Source organism: Garra rufa, chromosome 1, assembly GCF_049309525.1.
Source record: "Garra rufa chromosome 1, GarRuf1.0, whole genome shotgun sequence".
Taxonomy (NCBI): Eukaryota; Metazoa; Chordata; class Actinopteri; order Cypriniformes; family Cyprinidae; genus Garra; species Garra rufa.
In genome coordinates this window covers 856,124-871,389 of record NC_133361.1, presented here as the reverse complement: position 1 = coordinate 871,389, position 15,266 = coordinate 856,124, and the positions used below count along the sequence as shown (strand labels likewise).

Below are 15,266 nucleotides of genomic sequence, written 5' to 3'. Positions count from 1 at the left end.
TATCGCGATTTTGAATTAAGTGACAGAGCAACATTTGATTTATGAATCCAAAAAACGACGAATTTACGTGGCATTTCGCGCTATAGTAGATTCTGTTTTCATGAATGGAGGACGACGCGATCCTGTCTGTGTTTTGGTGGAGAAGACTTAAACGCGCGACCACATTCGGTATACATCTGCGTTAAACTATCAAGGTGAAAGTCATCATAGCTTGCGTAGTTTAGACCCAGCTCCTAACCCAAATTTGAGAATAGATTAACGGCGATATTTTTTTTTATCGCACGATAAGAGTTTTCGCGTTAACGCAGCACGTTAACGCCGATAACGGCCCACCACTAATATATATATATATATATATATATATATTTATATTAGACCTCGTTTCACGTGATTTCCACAGGAGTCTAAACATCAGATTGTTTACTGTACGGTTTAGACATGGGATCTCCAGTCCTCGTGAGCTACTGTCTTGCTGGTTTTAGTTTTTCTCTGATGCAACACACCTGACTCAAATCAACGGGTAATTAGCAGGCTTGTACAGAATGTCTCATTTGAGAAAGGTGTCCTGTCATAGGAAAACATCGAGCTGCAGGAATGTAGCTCACGATGACCGGAGTTGGAGATAACTGGTTTAGACCTACCTGTATGTGACTTCAAGCACACTTATAAACACGATGATACCGACACACGTTCTGTATAGTTACAGACAATAACACATATAGCAAAGCATCATATTTGGTTGTGTAATATAGATTCAATTAAATTCATTAGTTATGACATTTGCCGATTTTCTCACCACATAGACAGTCGATTATTGTCGATGCTATCACTGCCCCGGTTAGAATATTCTCAGTGTAACGTTAGCCTAAAAACCGACGTTAGCTTCAAAATAAACCTGTCGTATGCGACATAAAGTTAGTAAATAGAGCTTACCCGTGGTACTGGTACAGCAGAACTCTTTAAAATCCGTTTTTTGCTTTTTCCTCCTTGGTTGGGGATGTAATCGTCTTCGCTGAAGTGAGCACTGCACACACGAAAATCCTTGATACTGGATATTTTAGCTCCCGCAGAGTAGCCGATGGCAACCAGCCAAAGCTGTCTCATAACTATATCCGAAACAGGAAAATGATGGAATCTGAACGGCGATCCCTGCACATTCTTGTGGTCACAACCTGGGAATTTACAAGTTCGCACCATTGTTAATTTTTCTACTTTTTTACGTCGTTGTCATTTGAGTGTGTAATGCAACAGCTGATCGGAACGTGTGAACTGACAGCAGCGCGGATTGATGGAAACGGAAAGAAAATAGTGTCGATTAAAACTGAGGTATGATTTTTGTCAGGAGTGTTTTTTGTGATGTAAATTAATCAAGCTTTGAAACGCATATATTTTTTTTCACGTAAAAACGCACAGTTTTGAGGCCCCGGAAACTAACCGTGACTACTTTCTTGAAAAACTTCCAGCGGCCAGAACTCTGACCAGGGAGGTGAACGCAGTGTGGGTCAGTGTGTATACACTATAGTGCTGATAAGGATTGAATACAACTTCGTGTCTTAAATGCTCGAACTATCCCTTTAAAGAGAATAGGCGATGAGACTCTGATTGGTTTTAATGCAAGTTACGCCTAAAACACTCCCATGACTCATTAAGAGAATATAGAGAACCCTTTTAGATTATGCGCCGGGCGCTTAGATTGTTAAAATAGGGCCCATAGTCCACATTGTAAAGTACAATATAAAATGAACAAAAACAAAAACAAAGCTAATAAAAAAACAATGTGGATTTCATTGTGCTTTTAATAAATTGACTGATATTCAAATCTTTGTTTTTCAATCATTATTTTTCAAGGCAAACAGCCAATCGCCACGATCACAGAAAGATACAAGTAATCCAGGTGAGTACAATATCAGATATTTTCACATTTGAGTAATATTTTGTTATTTGAGTAATATTTAATACTGTTTTTTTTTTCAGTTGCGTTTCTTAATCAAATAAATGTAACTTCTCTAATAGTTATTTTTTTAAACAAACATTTAAAAAATATGAACGTTTGAACTGCAGATTCCAGTTGTTACAGCAAGTCTCATTATTCAATGAATATAAAATTAGTTGATGTCAGACATTTTTCCATCCTAATGATACTTTGCAACTAACAGATATATCATGAAACTGCATTAAGCAGCATTGTAGAATGATCGTTCTAAGTAACGCGAGAGCTCTAAACAGCAGAGGGACTTCTAAATGTGTTCGAGTTATGTCCCAACTTGATGCCATGTGTGTGCCAAAAAAAAAAAAAAAAAATCTTGCGATGATGGCAATGCAGTCCAGCGCAGTTGCTCTTCTCCAACTGTATCCATACTGACTGGTCTCAGAACTTGTAGCATTCCCAGCTGAACAGATGCACTACTCTCCAAGAACTTTTATTTACAAAATATTTAACCATCTACCACACGGTGTTGCCATATGGCAACATGCTCTTTATGTTCATTTCCCTGCCACTGTCTCTTTAAGACAAATGTTCTATTTTTTTTTGTTGGAAAGAGAAGATCTTAGTTTAGCCAATGATGTGCTTTGGTTAAGTCACATGACATCCAGTGTTTTTCTGTAGCGCGATTTCTGACAGACTGACGTCTATTGTGAGTAGTTGCTGAATGCAAACGTAAACGTCAATAAAAACAAAGGATCAACTCGTGTCCACATCCACAAAAAAAAATCAGAAACATCAGCTCCAGGAGGTTATGATGACATATATATATATATATATATTCACCACTCAAAAAAGTTGTTATGAAATTAGTTTTTGTAAATCGATCAAATCTATGTGTTGCCGGCAAATTGCAACACTGTGCAATAGTGGAATGTGCAATATTGCAATAGGTTATCTAGCTAGCAAGGTCAGCTGTGATCTTTTAAGTTGTAACAATAACTACATTAATGCTAGTAATATAATGTTGATTAGTCATATGTTAATGGTATTTGTATTGTGGATAAAATCAAATTTTAATGGCAATGCTACTTGGAACAGTATATCAGTGAGCGCCACCATGTTCTATAGCAAGGGAAAGAAGAAAATGGATTTTCATGAACTGCAATGGTTTTGGTTTTTATACCAATGTTTATTATACATGATAATACAACATTATTATTTGTTTTCAATAATATTCAGCAAAAAACGAATGGAATAAATAAAAGCCGTTGGAATAAAAGTTGTTGGAAAGTATATATAAGGACAGTGTCATTTTTAAGTTCTATGTTAAAGCTTATAATACTGCAACACCAATCAAATCAACACAAACAAAAACATTTCAAACAATTAAATTATTAATTATAAGGAAACTTCTAAGTTAGACATTTCTAAGTTAGATCCACTGGATGTTGTTGCCATATGGCAAACATATCATAAAGTACCTCAAAGCGGTCATCCGGTGCCACATGCACTTTTACAAGCTGTTTTAACTGAAATGTGTGTTGGGGGAGTGTGTACAAAGATCCACCCAGTATTTTTTTTTTTTTTTTTTTTATTTAGTAAAATAATTTGCCTCTTCTCATATCGAGCCGTTCTCAGATACCTGTCGTTGTGGCGTAACAAGTGGCAGAGGCCGCTCCTGCGATAGTTGATAGACAGCAGTGTTTTAGCATAGACCCGCCCCGAGTGAAAACTGACAGCACTGAGGGAATGTGACCACCGATCTATCTAAATGGGTTCATGTTTACACGAATCATTTTCTCACCATACTGCTTTATAAAGGAGGGTCAGTATAAAGCTTAGCTTTGTAACGCTAGATGGTTTAAAACGGTGTCTGTTAATGATTAAGATGTAACCTTAACGTAATACCTGCAAACGTGTTTACAGCCCGCAACTGCACATGAGTAAAGACTATAACACCCACATTTACGTATTTCAATATGAGGACAGAGTAAGTTATGTTAACCGATCACTTTTTTGTTCTTGTTCAATCAGCTATGCCTCAGTAAACACACCGCGTTCAGCTCTGTACCACAGTAAACACAGTAAACACACTGCGTTCAGCTCTGTACCACAGTAAACACACCGCGTTCAGCTCTGTACCACAGTAAACACACCGCGTTCAGCTCTGTACCACAGTAAACACACCGCGTTCAGCTCTGTACCTCAGTAAACACATCGCGTTCGTCTCTTTACCACAGTAAACACATCGCGTTTGTATCTCTCTCAGTACTCTACCCAGTACATATAAAGACAAATCAAAGTGACTTTAAGTTTACTAACCATTCAGACACGTCCAGTATAAGCCGTAATTGCCGAACTTCTTTGCGGGTGTTATCTTGTTTCGGTTCCAACTCCGGTTTTTAAATTAAATTTTAAATGGATGGGGTTGTACAGTGTCTTTAAAGCCCTCCAAGTGCCATTTTCCCCCAAACTATACAACTATTAGCCTGGCTAACGCCAGACCACGTTATGACTTCGTCATGATTCGTGGTCTGGGAACCACATGTTCACTTTCTCGTATTTGAGGCGTGGTTTACGAATGCCCAGAGCCGTTTATTGGGCGATACGAATGTCTATCAAATGCGCCTGTGCGTAGCTCATAGCCAATCGTTTCAATTATACCGGATGACGTATGTAGAGCGAACATCAAAAGTTACTCTTTTTTCAAAATAAACTTGCGTTCTAAACTACTTAGAACACTATACCGTGTCTACACCCGACGCGACAGTTGCGGCGCCGCAACAGCTAAAGTCTGTCTACAATAGAACAAGGCGACTGTTGCAAATCATTTAAACTTTGTGTGAGCACGTCATAAATAGAACGCGGCAGCAGATTACAGTCGGGGATTTGCCGTGTCGCCCCGCATCCAGTGTAGACAGCATAATAGGTTCTAATGTCATTTGTCGCGTCGGGTCGCGCCGCTCGCGTCCGGTGTAGACAAGAAAGATAACTTCGCGTCTGCTGCCATGCTGGATCCATAGTAACAAACTGCTTCGGTGAGTCGCATAGAAGGCATCATCGTCTTGCTGCTCCCTCCCGTTCTGTGATTGGTTCCCTATCTTAGGTGAAAATTAGGTCCATGGTTTCCAGACTAGACTAGCAGCGTGAATAAAATCGCGCTGCACAAGGCAGTATGGGGAAACCCAGGCTATACAACTATACCCCCAACTGTTGTCTAGGCAACACCCCGTGTGCTATGTATTGACATGCCCCACAGAACTGAAGGGCGGGGTTAGCAGAGGTTCATAAAATTAGTTTTTTTACACTACCATAGATAATTTTTAATCACTAACTTCAAGTTAAGCCATTTTAAGAAAAGAAAAACAGTTAAATATTTTTTTATAGGTCTATCATAATGCGAGCAGTAATCTCCTGTGCAATATGAAATTAGTTAACTATGAATTGATTTTAGTACAACTGATGATCATAGTTTTGATAGAATAACATAACAAATAAAATGGCCAAAAGAGACCTGAATTACTGTAAACAATCTTCTTGGAATGCAAACCAAGAGAAACAATAACACTAACGAGGTAATAATACATTATGTTCTGCTTAAAGGAACACTCCACTTTTTTTGGAAATAGGCTCATTCTCCAACTCCCCCCCGAGTTAATAAGTTGAGTTTTACCGTTTTGAAATCCAAAGCAGGAGCAGTAATACCATGCTGCACATGTGCAAATGCTAAACTAGCTGGGAACTCATTTCTGATAATACTCCGCCTGCTTCGGCCATATTACGGCAGCAAACTTCCTTGACTATTACGCCGGAATGGGAGTGTAGTTCCTAATCTTATCGGCCTAGAAACTCGCAGCTTTGCATTTCCACTGGTCTTAGTACACAATATAACTACAGAAGAGTCAAGTTTTAAATACAACAAATATGGAAACTCGTTGGACATTTCTGAACGCGATGCTACTGGTCTAATAGGATTCAATGATCTATGCTAAGCTATGCTAAAAGTGATATCGCCAGAACAGGAAAACAGCTGAATGGATTTCAAAACGGTAAAAACCAACTTATTAACTCGGGTGGAGTTGGAGAATGAGCCTATTTCCAAAAAAAGTGGAGTGTTCCTTTAAGACAGTTACAACGAATCACACTCTCTGAATAACAACATTAACTAATTAAATGGTCATCACTGATATTCGAAATCTACAAACGTTCTAACAAGATCGCTAAATTAACATTTTAAAGCCTCTCAAAGTTTACCACATAGAATTAAACTAAAACAGTACCTTGTGCCCTTCATCAGCCAGGAGCTAATGGCGCTTTTCCACTACACAGTACCAGCTCGCCTCAGCTCGCCTCGGCTCGACTCGACTCGGCTCTGTTTGGTTCTCCACTGTGTAAAAGTTGTACCTGTACCGGCTTTCAGGTACTTTTTTTCGTACCACCTCCGGCGAGGTTCCAAGCGAGCTGAGGCGATACTAAAATGTGACGTGAAAACACAGCAGGCTGCTGATTGGTCAGAGAGAATCGTCACTATTCACTGCGTCGTCATTGCACGCGCCAGCAATAGTATCCAGAATAACCCCGCCATTTTTAAAAAGTTTGGCCAGAGATTGCGTGACATATCCAATCCATTACATATTATGGCAACTCGGAAGAATACGCCGTGGTCAAACGAGGAGGTGCAGACAGCGGGTGTGTGTCGCGTAGAAGATTACATCACGGCAGTTTCTTGCAGCGTCGCTATGACAACCAGGTACTATTGTGGAGGTACAGGTATAACTTTTATACAGTGGAAAACCAAACAGAGCCCAGTCGAGCCGAGTCGAGTCGAGCCGAGGCGAGCCGAGTCGAGCTGGTACTGTGTAGTGGAAAAGCGCCATAAGAGGTAGGGAAAACCTAAAATAATATATATCTAAATATAATACATAATATCTAAAATAATACATTTATAATTTAGAAGTAATAGGCTAATTCTGTCCTTATTTTAACCCCCCTCACTATAACGCTCTGCATGGCAGATTGTTGACTTTGATGTAAATGATTAGGCCTACTGCGATGATTGCAAACAGTTGTGTATGTATTAATTCCCTAATAATATATTAACTAATGATTAAGATTCATATGTTCATTACCACAATGGTCAAAGCCCTGTATTTCCTATATACGCAGTTTGTGACATAATAATTGTCCAAAATAATCGGCTATCTAAATTATGACACAACTAACTTTATGATCACTTAAAATTGGAGTCAGATTAGAACGGAGCTAGATCAAAATTGAAACTAAATCTTGAAGCGCTGTAATAAGACCGAACATGCAGTAAAGTGTTTTCGGGCCAGTGAGTCGATCTTTTCACATGTATTCAAATTTGTTGCACTACTCTGCCTGCCAAGTTGGAAAAGGTTCAATCACTGACAGATGATGCAATTTTAAATCATTTGATATTTTAATGATGTTGCATAGGGTTATACATGACATACAAATAATTGTTTTCTTTTTTATGACCAGCAATGGAGAAAGGTCGGAAAAGGATAAGCAGACTATGCCAGACTGCTGGGAACAATGATCAAAAAGCTTTAAGAGAAAACACAAGCAGCAGAACCATGGGAAAATACCATATCAATGGAAAGGGCTTAAGGGTTGCACTTAATATAAAGAACAACTTGAGCACAAAAATAGAAGGTGGAAGCAATGAAAACCTACCCATGTTTAAACTAAATCTGGATGAAACATGGCAGAACAGTGATGGATTCTGCAGAAGAAGCACATTTGGGAAAAACATTATAAAAGAGAACAAGACCATTATGATGATCGGAGCTACAGGTGCAGGAAAAACCACTCTGATAAACAGCATGATCAACTACATTCTGGGAGTGAAATGGGAAGACGACTTCAGGTTTGTGCTAATAGATGAAGGAAAGCAGAAATCTCAGGCTGAAAGTCAGACATCAGAGATCACAGCTTATCAAATTAATTGGATGGATGGTTTCCGGGTCCCATATTCTCTGACTATTGTGGACACACCAGGCTTTGGAGACACCAGAGGAATTTCACATGACCAGAAAATCACAAAGCAGATTCATGAGTTCTTTTCTGCCCGTGGAGGGATCGACCGCATTGATGCTGTGTGTTTTGTAGTTCAGGCTTCACTTGCCCGTCTAACACACACACAGAAATATGTCTTTGACTCCATTCTTTCCATATTTGGGAAGGACATTGCTCAAAACATCCTTGTGCTGGTCACCTTTGCAGATGGGAAAAAACCTCCTGTTCTTGAGGCCATCAAAGTGTCTGAGGTGCCCTGTTCTACCAATGAGTCTGGAGAGCCTCTTCACTTCAAGTTTAACAACTCTGCTTTGTTTGCTACCAATAATAAATCTGAAGATGATGAGGAGGACTGTGAAAACTTTGACCTGATGTTCTGGAAGTTGGGTTTTTCCAGCATGAATAAATTCTTCACATCCCTTAACACAATGAAAACCCAGAGCTTGACTCTCACACAGGAGGTCTTGAAAGAGCGGCAGCAGCTAGAAGTTCATGTGCAGGGTCTCCAGCCTCAAATCAATGCTGGTCTGACAAAACTGGATGAAATCAAGAAGACAAGAGCTGCTTTGGAGCAGCACAAGGCTGAAATGGATGCAAACAAGGATTTTGAATATGAATTAGAAGTAACTGTCCCAAAACAGATTGAAAACAACACTAAGTACTACTTAACCAACTGCCAGAAATGTCACTACACATGTCATGACACATGTGTTTATGGAAATGACAGTGATAAATATAAATGTTGGGCAATGGAAGATGGAAAGTGTAAGATCTGTCCTGGAAAGTGTGACTGGAATGTGCACTTTAACCAGAAATACAAATGGGATTATGTTCCAGAAAAGAGAAAGGAAACTTACCAGGATTTAAAAAAACGTTATGAGGCTGCACATGGACAGGTCATGTCAAAAGAAAAGATCTTTGAAGAGCTAGAAAATGAGTTTCAGGCAGTCCAGGATATTGTGGCCGACCTAATAGAGGCATCTCAAAATTCCTTGGAGCGGCTGCAGGTCATTGCCCTCAAACCCAATCCTCTGTCCACCCCTGACTACATTGATCTGATGATTGAGTCTGAGAAACAAGAGGCTAAGCCTGGATTTCAAGATCGCATTCAGTCTTTAATGGAAGTCAGGAAGAAGGCAGAGATCATCAGTAAGGTTTCCACAGGAGAAGTGCTTCCAGATTATTGGACTGATCACAAAGCTGAAACAAGAAAAAAAGAAAGATCCTCCTATGATCCAAGGGTCCTAATCAGTAAAACAAAGAATTACATTCAGGAAAAATGTAGCTGGAAATGAAATATAATACAATGCAATACAATACAAATTTAATTTCTATAGTACATTTAAAATAACTGACTTTGAATAAAGTGGTTTGCAGCATCATTAAAACATCAAAATTACATACAGTCCCAGATAAAAATAAATAAAATAAATCCTGATCACTCTAATTAATTTAAAAGCTATACTTAAAAATGTGATGAAGTAAATTGCAGCTTATCATCCATATCTGTGACTGTGTTTTTGATCTCTTGTATTTTAAGGGTGCAAACTACTCTAAATTTTTTTGTACAAACAGATTTAAAATAATTAAAATGGCCATCAATACTAAAGTCCGGAGAGGAAAGCTCTGAATCATGATATAATTATGGGGTGAGACAGTTACTGGTGAGGCATGAGTTAATTAAAATGTTAAGGCACTATACTTAATTACAGCTTTTTAAACTGCTTATCTATAACCTATAATCTATATATTATCTATCATCTTACCTATAACTATACCTATCAACTATAAATTTTGATTTAAACATTGAATTAAACATTTGAATTAAACATGCTGTTTAGGGATGATGTAGTTTTACATCCACTGAATCTACATATTCTGCATGGACAGATAAAAACATTAAAAAGTAACATTAACTAAATCTAAACGCTGTGCATTGCCAATAAATACATTTTAATCATGATATCTCTAAAATAGTTTTAGCATGTTAGTGGATGTTATTAAAAGATCACTGATCACAAGATCAGAGACTAATTCTGAGACATCCTGATGTGAAGATAAGTAAAAGTTAGAAGTCTTTGAAGGACCTTTAAGCTTATGTCTTTTCCTTCTAATCATCAAAGACCTTCTGCATCAAACTGGTCCTCTCTCAGTGCAATTTAAGCAAAGATCAACTGAAGCCTCAACTGCATCAGGACTCTTTCAACAAGAAGTCCAAGTATCACCTACTGCTTTTCACAAAGGTGTTAAAACAAAGAAAATGATGTTTCTTTTGATCTGCTGGTTTGCTGAATGTCAAATGCTGCCGTATTTCATGCTTCTGTTCTTTACTCTGCTTCAGCTTTAACTCTTATAAACACAATGTGTGTAATAGTTTGAAGTGCAGTTAATAAAGTCTTGTTTGTATCACACTTGAGGTTCATCATTGTTTTGCTCATAACTGGAGTCTCTAATCATGATCACAGCTACTGAAAATGTTGGATGAGTATTTTTATCTATGACCAAAAGAGTATGGATAATTTGAAAGAAATTTTAGTTCATCTTAATAGTAATCAAGTATCTATACCAGAAACAGAAACATTTCAACAAACTGTAACGTTTGGAATTCATACAAAATTATTAAGAAATAACAACCGCTTTGATTTATTAGGAGAAGTGCAGAAACAGGAAGGTAAAACAGAAGGAAATAACTCTAGATGGTATGGCATCAAAAACAACTCAAAATGCTGAGGGTTAATGGGGACATTAAAATTCTTGTATTTTTATTATTTTTATTTATTGTTTTATTTATTTTTTTATTTTTTTCACAAAAAGAAATAAACAAGATATCTTATCTTTAATTGGAATATTATTTCTTGTAGATAGGTTGATTATTTAAATTGAAGAATTTAGATGAATAAAACAAAAACATATAAAAGACCAAAAACGTTATTGTTCAAGTGCTGATTACAACAGGGACACAAGAGGCATCTTTTAAGAAAGGAGCAGCAAAACCCCCCAAAAAATCCACCAAAACTAATTTTTTTGAAGACAACAAAAAATAAAGTGTACTCTACTGTGTCAAATGTCTTGAAGTCTAAAAAAATATATAAAAATGTCCTCTGATCAAATCAGGATAGTCAAGGATATCTAAAATTAAAGGAGAACTCCGGTGTGATTTTGACCTAAAGTGTATTGAATCATGATACCGAGTGTAAACGTACCTTGCATATCTCATCTCGTCTTGTCCACTGTAGCGGCCGCCGCCATCTTAAATGTAGTCACGATAAGTCGAATGTCGAGCACCAAGGAAACTACAACCTGGTACGTTGATAAGCTGATAAATTCCTTGGTGATCGACACTCGACTTATCGTGACTACATTTAAGATGGCGGCGGCCGCTAAACTTCTTGCGGTTACTGTCTGTATAAATCTACTTGTAAATAAACTACCGGTGCTTTTTCTAAGTTCTCAATGTCTCGTTTTAAATGTCAGGGCCCTTGGAAGTCTACCAATGAAGTCTGGAGCTACTTTGTGCCTCGTAAATGGCGTAAAACAGTGATTTATTTACATGGCTCCTTCGATGCCCGATTGAATATCATTGACAAGCTGTTGTGAGCATTGGCTAACTGACCCCAGATTTCGGACAGCAGTGGACAAGACGAGATGAGATATGCAAGGTACGTTTACACTCGGTATCATGATTCAATACACTTTAGGTCAAAATCACACCGGAGTTCTCCTTTAATCTGATATTATTAAAAATGTTCCTGTCTTTAATAAAGCCAGACTAAGATTCATCAATTAAATAACTCATAACTGTAATCTTTGGGCAAAAATTATTTTTGATTTATTTTATTATCAGTTTTAAGTAAAAAGATCGGACACTATAATTTGTAACTTTTAGGATCAGAGTGATCACACCTTATTTTATTTTAGAATAGTCAGTATGCAGCTTGTATAGCAGTATAGATTTACTGTCCCCTGAAAATAACTCAACATACAGCCGTTATTGTCAAAATAGCTGGCAATAGAAGTGAGTGCACCCTAAGTGAACTTGTCAAAACTGTGTCCAAAGTGTCAATATTCTTTGTTAGCACCATTGTTAGCTAGTGTGGCAGAGGAGTGGTCAATTTGAGATCCTGATCATCCATCAACTCCAGGTTACCATATTTGACTACACGTCACTTTGACTTTCAGATAAACTTGATACTAAATTCCCCCTCGCATCAGGCACCTTGTGTACTGCTGGCCTTGTTATGAATTAATGTTCTAAATATAAAGTAACATGATTCCCTTGTTTGTACGCAATAGTGCATAGAGTTTGCTGTGTTCATCCTTATGGTTTTCATCTAACAGTTGACACATTTACCCTTGAAAAGTGTTTCAGCACAGCGCCAGAGCCTGTTTGGTTAGTAAACCTTTGATTTTTTTTTAAATTAGCAATACATTGTTTGCAGTATTTAAATTGGAATGATTTTCATGAGTTTAATAGAAGTTATTGCAATGTCACAAATATATTTGTAACCATATTCCTTCAATTTTAAATGTGATCTATTCAGTGATCAACTGAAATTTCAAAAACAAACATGTCTGTTGCAGCAACAATTGCACAGTTAGCTGAGGTTAAACAATTTATTGATGGCTTTAAACACTGAACAGTTTTCAGTACAATGTCTCTATCTCTGAATCTTCTGCCACTGGCTGAAGAACACAGACTGAAGCAGTTGACACAGGAGGTCAGCATGAGACTTGTGGGAGATCTGGCTTCATCTGGTCTTGAAGAGGTCTACCATAATGGACATTGGGGTTCAGTCTGTGATGACGGATGGGATCTGGCTGAAGCATTAGATTTTTTTGGAATGAATATCAGCCACTTCACAAGGACATTATGGAGAAGGTATGTACTCCTCAGCACAGTTTGATAGATCCACACTGGTCTTATTTTAACCCAAATGCTGTTTCTATTAGACAATTTTAAGTGAATAAAATTATGGAGGATGCTGACAAGATATTCACTTCACTCATTCCTGAAGACAACACCTTTCAGACCCAAAATGTTTTTCAGTATCTGTTCTGAGTTTTTCATAAGATCTCCAGTGTGGAGCAGCATCTTCTTTCACACGAGTGATTCTTGAGGTTTTGTTTGCTTGTTAATCTCTTCCCACATTGATCACAGGTGAAGGGCTTCTTCTCAGTGTGGATCCTCATGTGAAATTTGATTTGCTTCTGTTTTTTCAGTTTTCATAGGTCTAAAAGAACCATTAAATCATGTGAGTTTTCAAATGAGAAAGAAAGTGAAGCCCAAAGTCAAGATGAGTTTAAGAGTCATTTCAATTCTATCTAATCTGATTGACAATGGCTGGCCACGATTATGATCTATTTTAATGTCATGAAGATGACTTGTGTTAGAAATCACTAATTTAGTCATGATACTCTAGAAGGCGCAAACTTGATATGTAATCTGTAAGCAATCATATTATTTACTACACAGCACAGGCTTCTTCAGCATGATGACTGAAGAAAGAACAAACACCAACCTGTTTGGACTTCAGTTTCATGATGTTTTATTCAGCAGGTTCTGGATCACTCACATGTTTTCTCTGTTCTCTCCTTCTGTTGTTTCTGGTGAGTTCTGCCAAAAACAAACATTTAATTTTTAATAAACATATGATGTGAGATGAACAATACAGTAAAGATTTCAGATTCTACACAGAGTAGATTAATCATGGAAATCATGATCAACACTAGATCGTCAAACTGCACAGGATAACATGGATCAGGTTTTATTAAAAAAAACACAGCAACACATTTTTTTCTATGTTAACAAATGAATCAAGGCTTCATCTGGCATACACATTTATAACTGACATAAGCTCTGACGCCTCGGTTCAAATGTCACATTGCTAACTTTTGTTATTTTGTGACATGAGGAAGTAAGTTAACAGGAAACGCTTTATTTATTTATTTAAATCAAAATACTGGTGCATTTGATGTCAGTGTGCACAAAAAAAAAAAAAAAAAAATGACGAAAAACCGTGAGCAATTATGAATTGATTTTTAATTGAATTAACCACCCCCACCCCCCCAAAAAAAATAAAAAAATAAAAAAATTATATGAATCGAATTGTGCGGTACAGAAAAAAAATCCCACCCCTAGTAAATATGTTAAACTCAGAATAATGAGAAGCCTTCTCATAATAATGGGTTATGTATTATTATATTCAGCAATAACCCAAAAACACTACAGAGTAGCCCAGTGATTCACCGTAGACATTAACAGAGAGAAGTAGCTCCGGTCGCAATGTACTTCCACAAGATGCATGCAGTTCTGTTTATCAACCGCTAGAGCGTCAAAAGTTGGACTACTTTCTTATTTGGGCTGTGCAATTAATCGAATTTCAGTTTTGATTTCAGCTTTAAATGATCATGAAAATACAGTAATCGAGATGAAACGATTATTGCGCCTAATTCCACATCTTTTCCAGTGGCGCACTTTCGCTCATTCATAAAAGTTTAATTTCACATGTGTAGGATCTCAGCGCGAATCAGACAATTCAGGTGGTTCGATTAGACGTTTTGAAACATCTCTACAGACCCAAATTCCACAAGAGGCCCCGTCATAAATCTGACGTTTGTTAGCATGGTGCCAGCCAGCTTGAAGCAAACCTAATCACTAACTAGGAGCTTTGAACAACTCACAACATTACCCAAAATAACACATGTTGATAATCCTAAGGAAGGAGATTGTAAGTTTTGGGCAAGTAACCAAGACAAATGGTCAAAGAGATGCACATCATGAACATCACATGAGGAAAATCATCAGAGATTTTGGTTTGTGGGCTCCCCCACCCAGGGGACAGAAACTGAGATTCCTTCCCTAACCTTTTGACCTTTCAGCTCAGAGAACGTACCCTCTCGTCCCCATAACGGCAGAGAAAACTGCCTATTGACGTATATATGCACCTAAAATGATGCTAAAAAAAAACTTATGAGCAACTAATCATTTCTATGCATAACTTTCTATCATTTATGTAACCCACACATTTGCGTCACATCAAACGACCACCGAAAGTCCATCCAATCAGCAACCTCGGGAAACCCCTTTCTGGAGATAGTATGTCTTAGGTTTATTCAATAAAATCCTATTTTTAATAGAAAAAGAGAAGTATCTTGTGCTCACAAGTTAATGTCTTAAACTGTCGATTTTGCTACTGTGCTAATATATGGTGTTTTCACTATATTCTGGATAGTAATATCCATTGCAGAGTTACGTTATTCGGCTCGTTCCATAAACCGTGCGCTGACTCTGAACAGC

At 37.6% G+C, this 15,266-nt stretch overlaps 1 protein-coding gene across 1 annotated transcript; it reads left to right on the top strand.

The window, feature by feature from the left end:
- Positions 1–7,663: 7,663 nt before the first annotated feature.
- On the top strand, positions 7,664–9,274 carry LOC141326969 (uncharacterized). Its single transcript, XM_073835316.1, has one exon. It carries the CDS (start codon positions 7,729–7,731, stop codon positions 9,262–9,264), a length of 1,536 nt encoding a protein of 511 aa, XP_073691417.1. The 5' UTR covers positions 7,664–7,728; the 3' UTR covers positions 9,265–9,274.
- Positions 9,275–15,266: the final 5,992 nt, after the last annotated feature.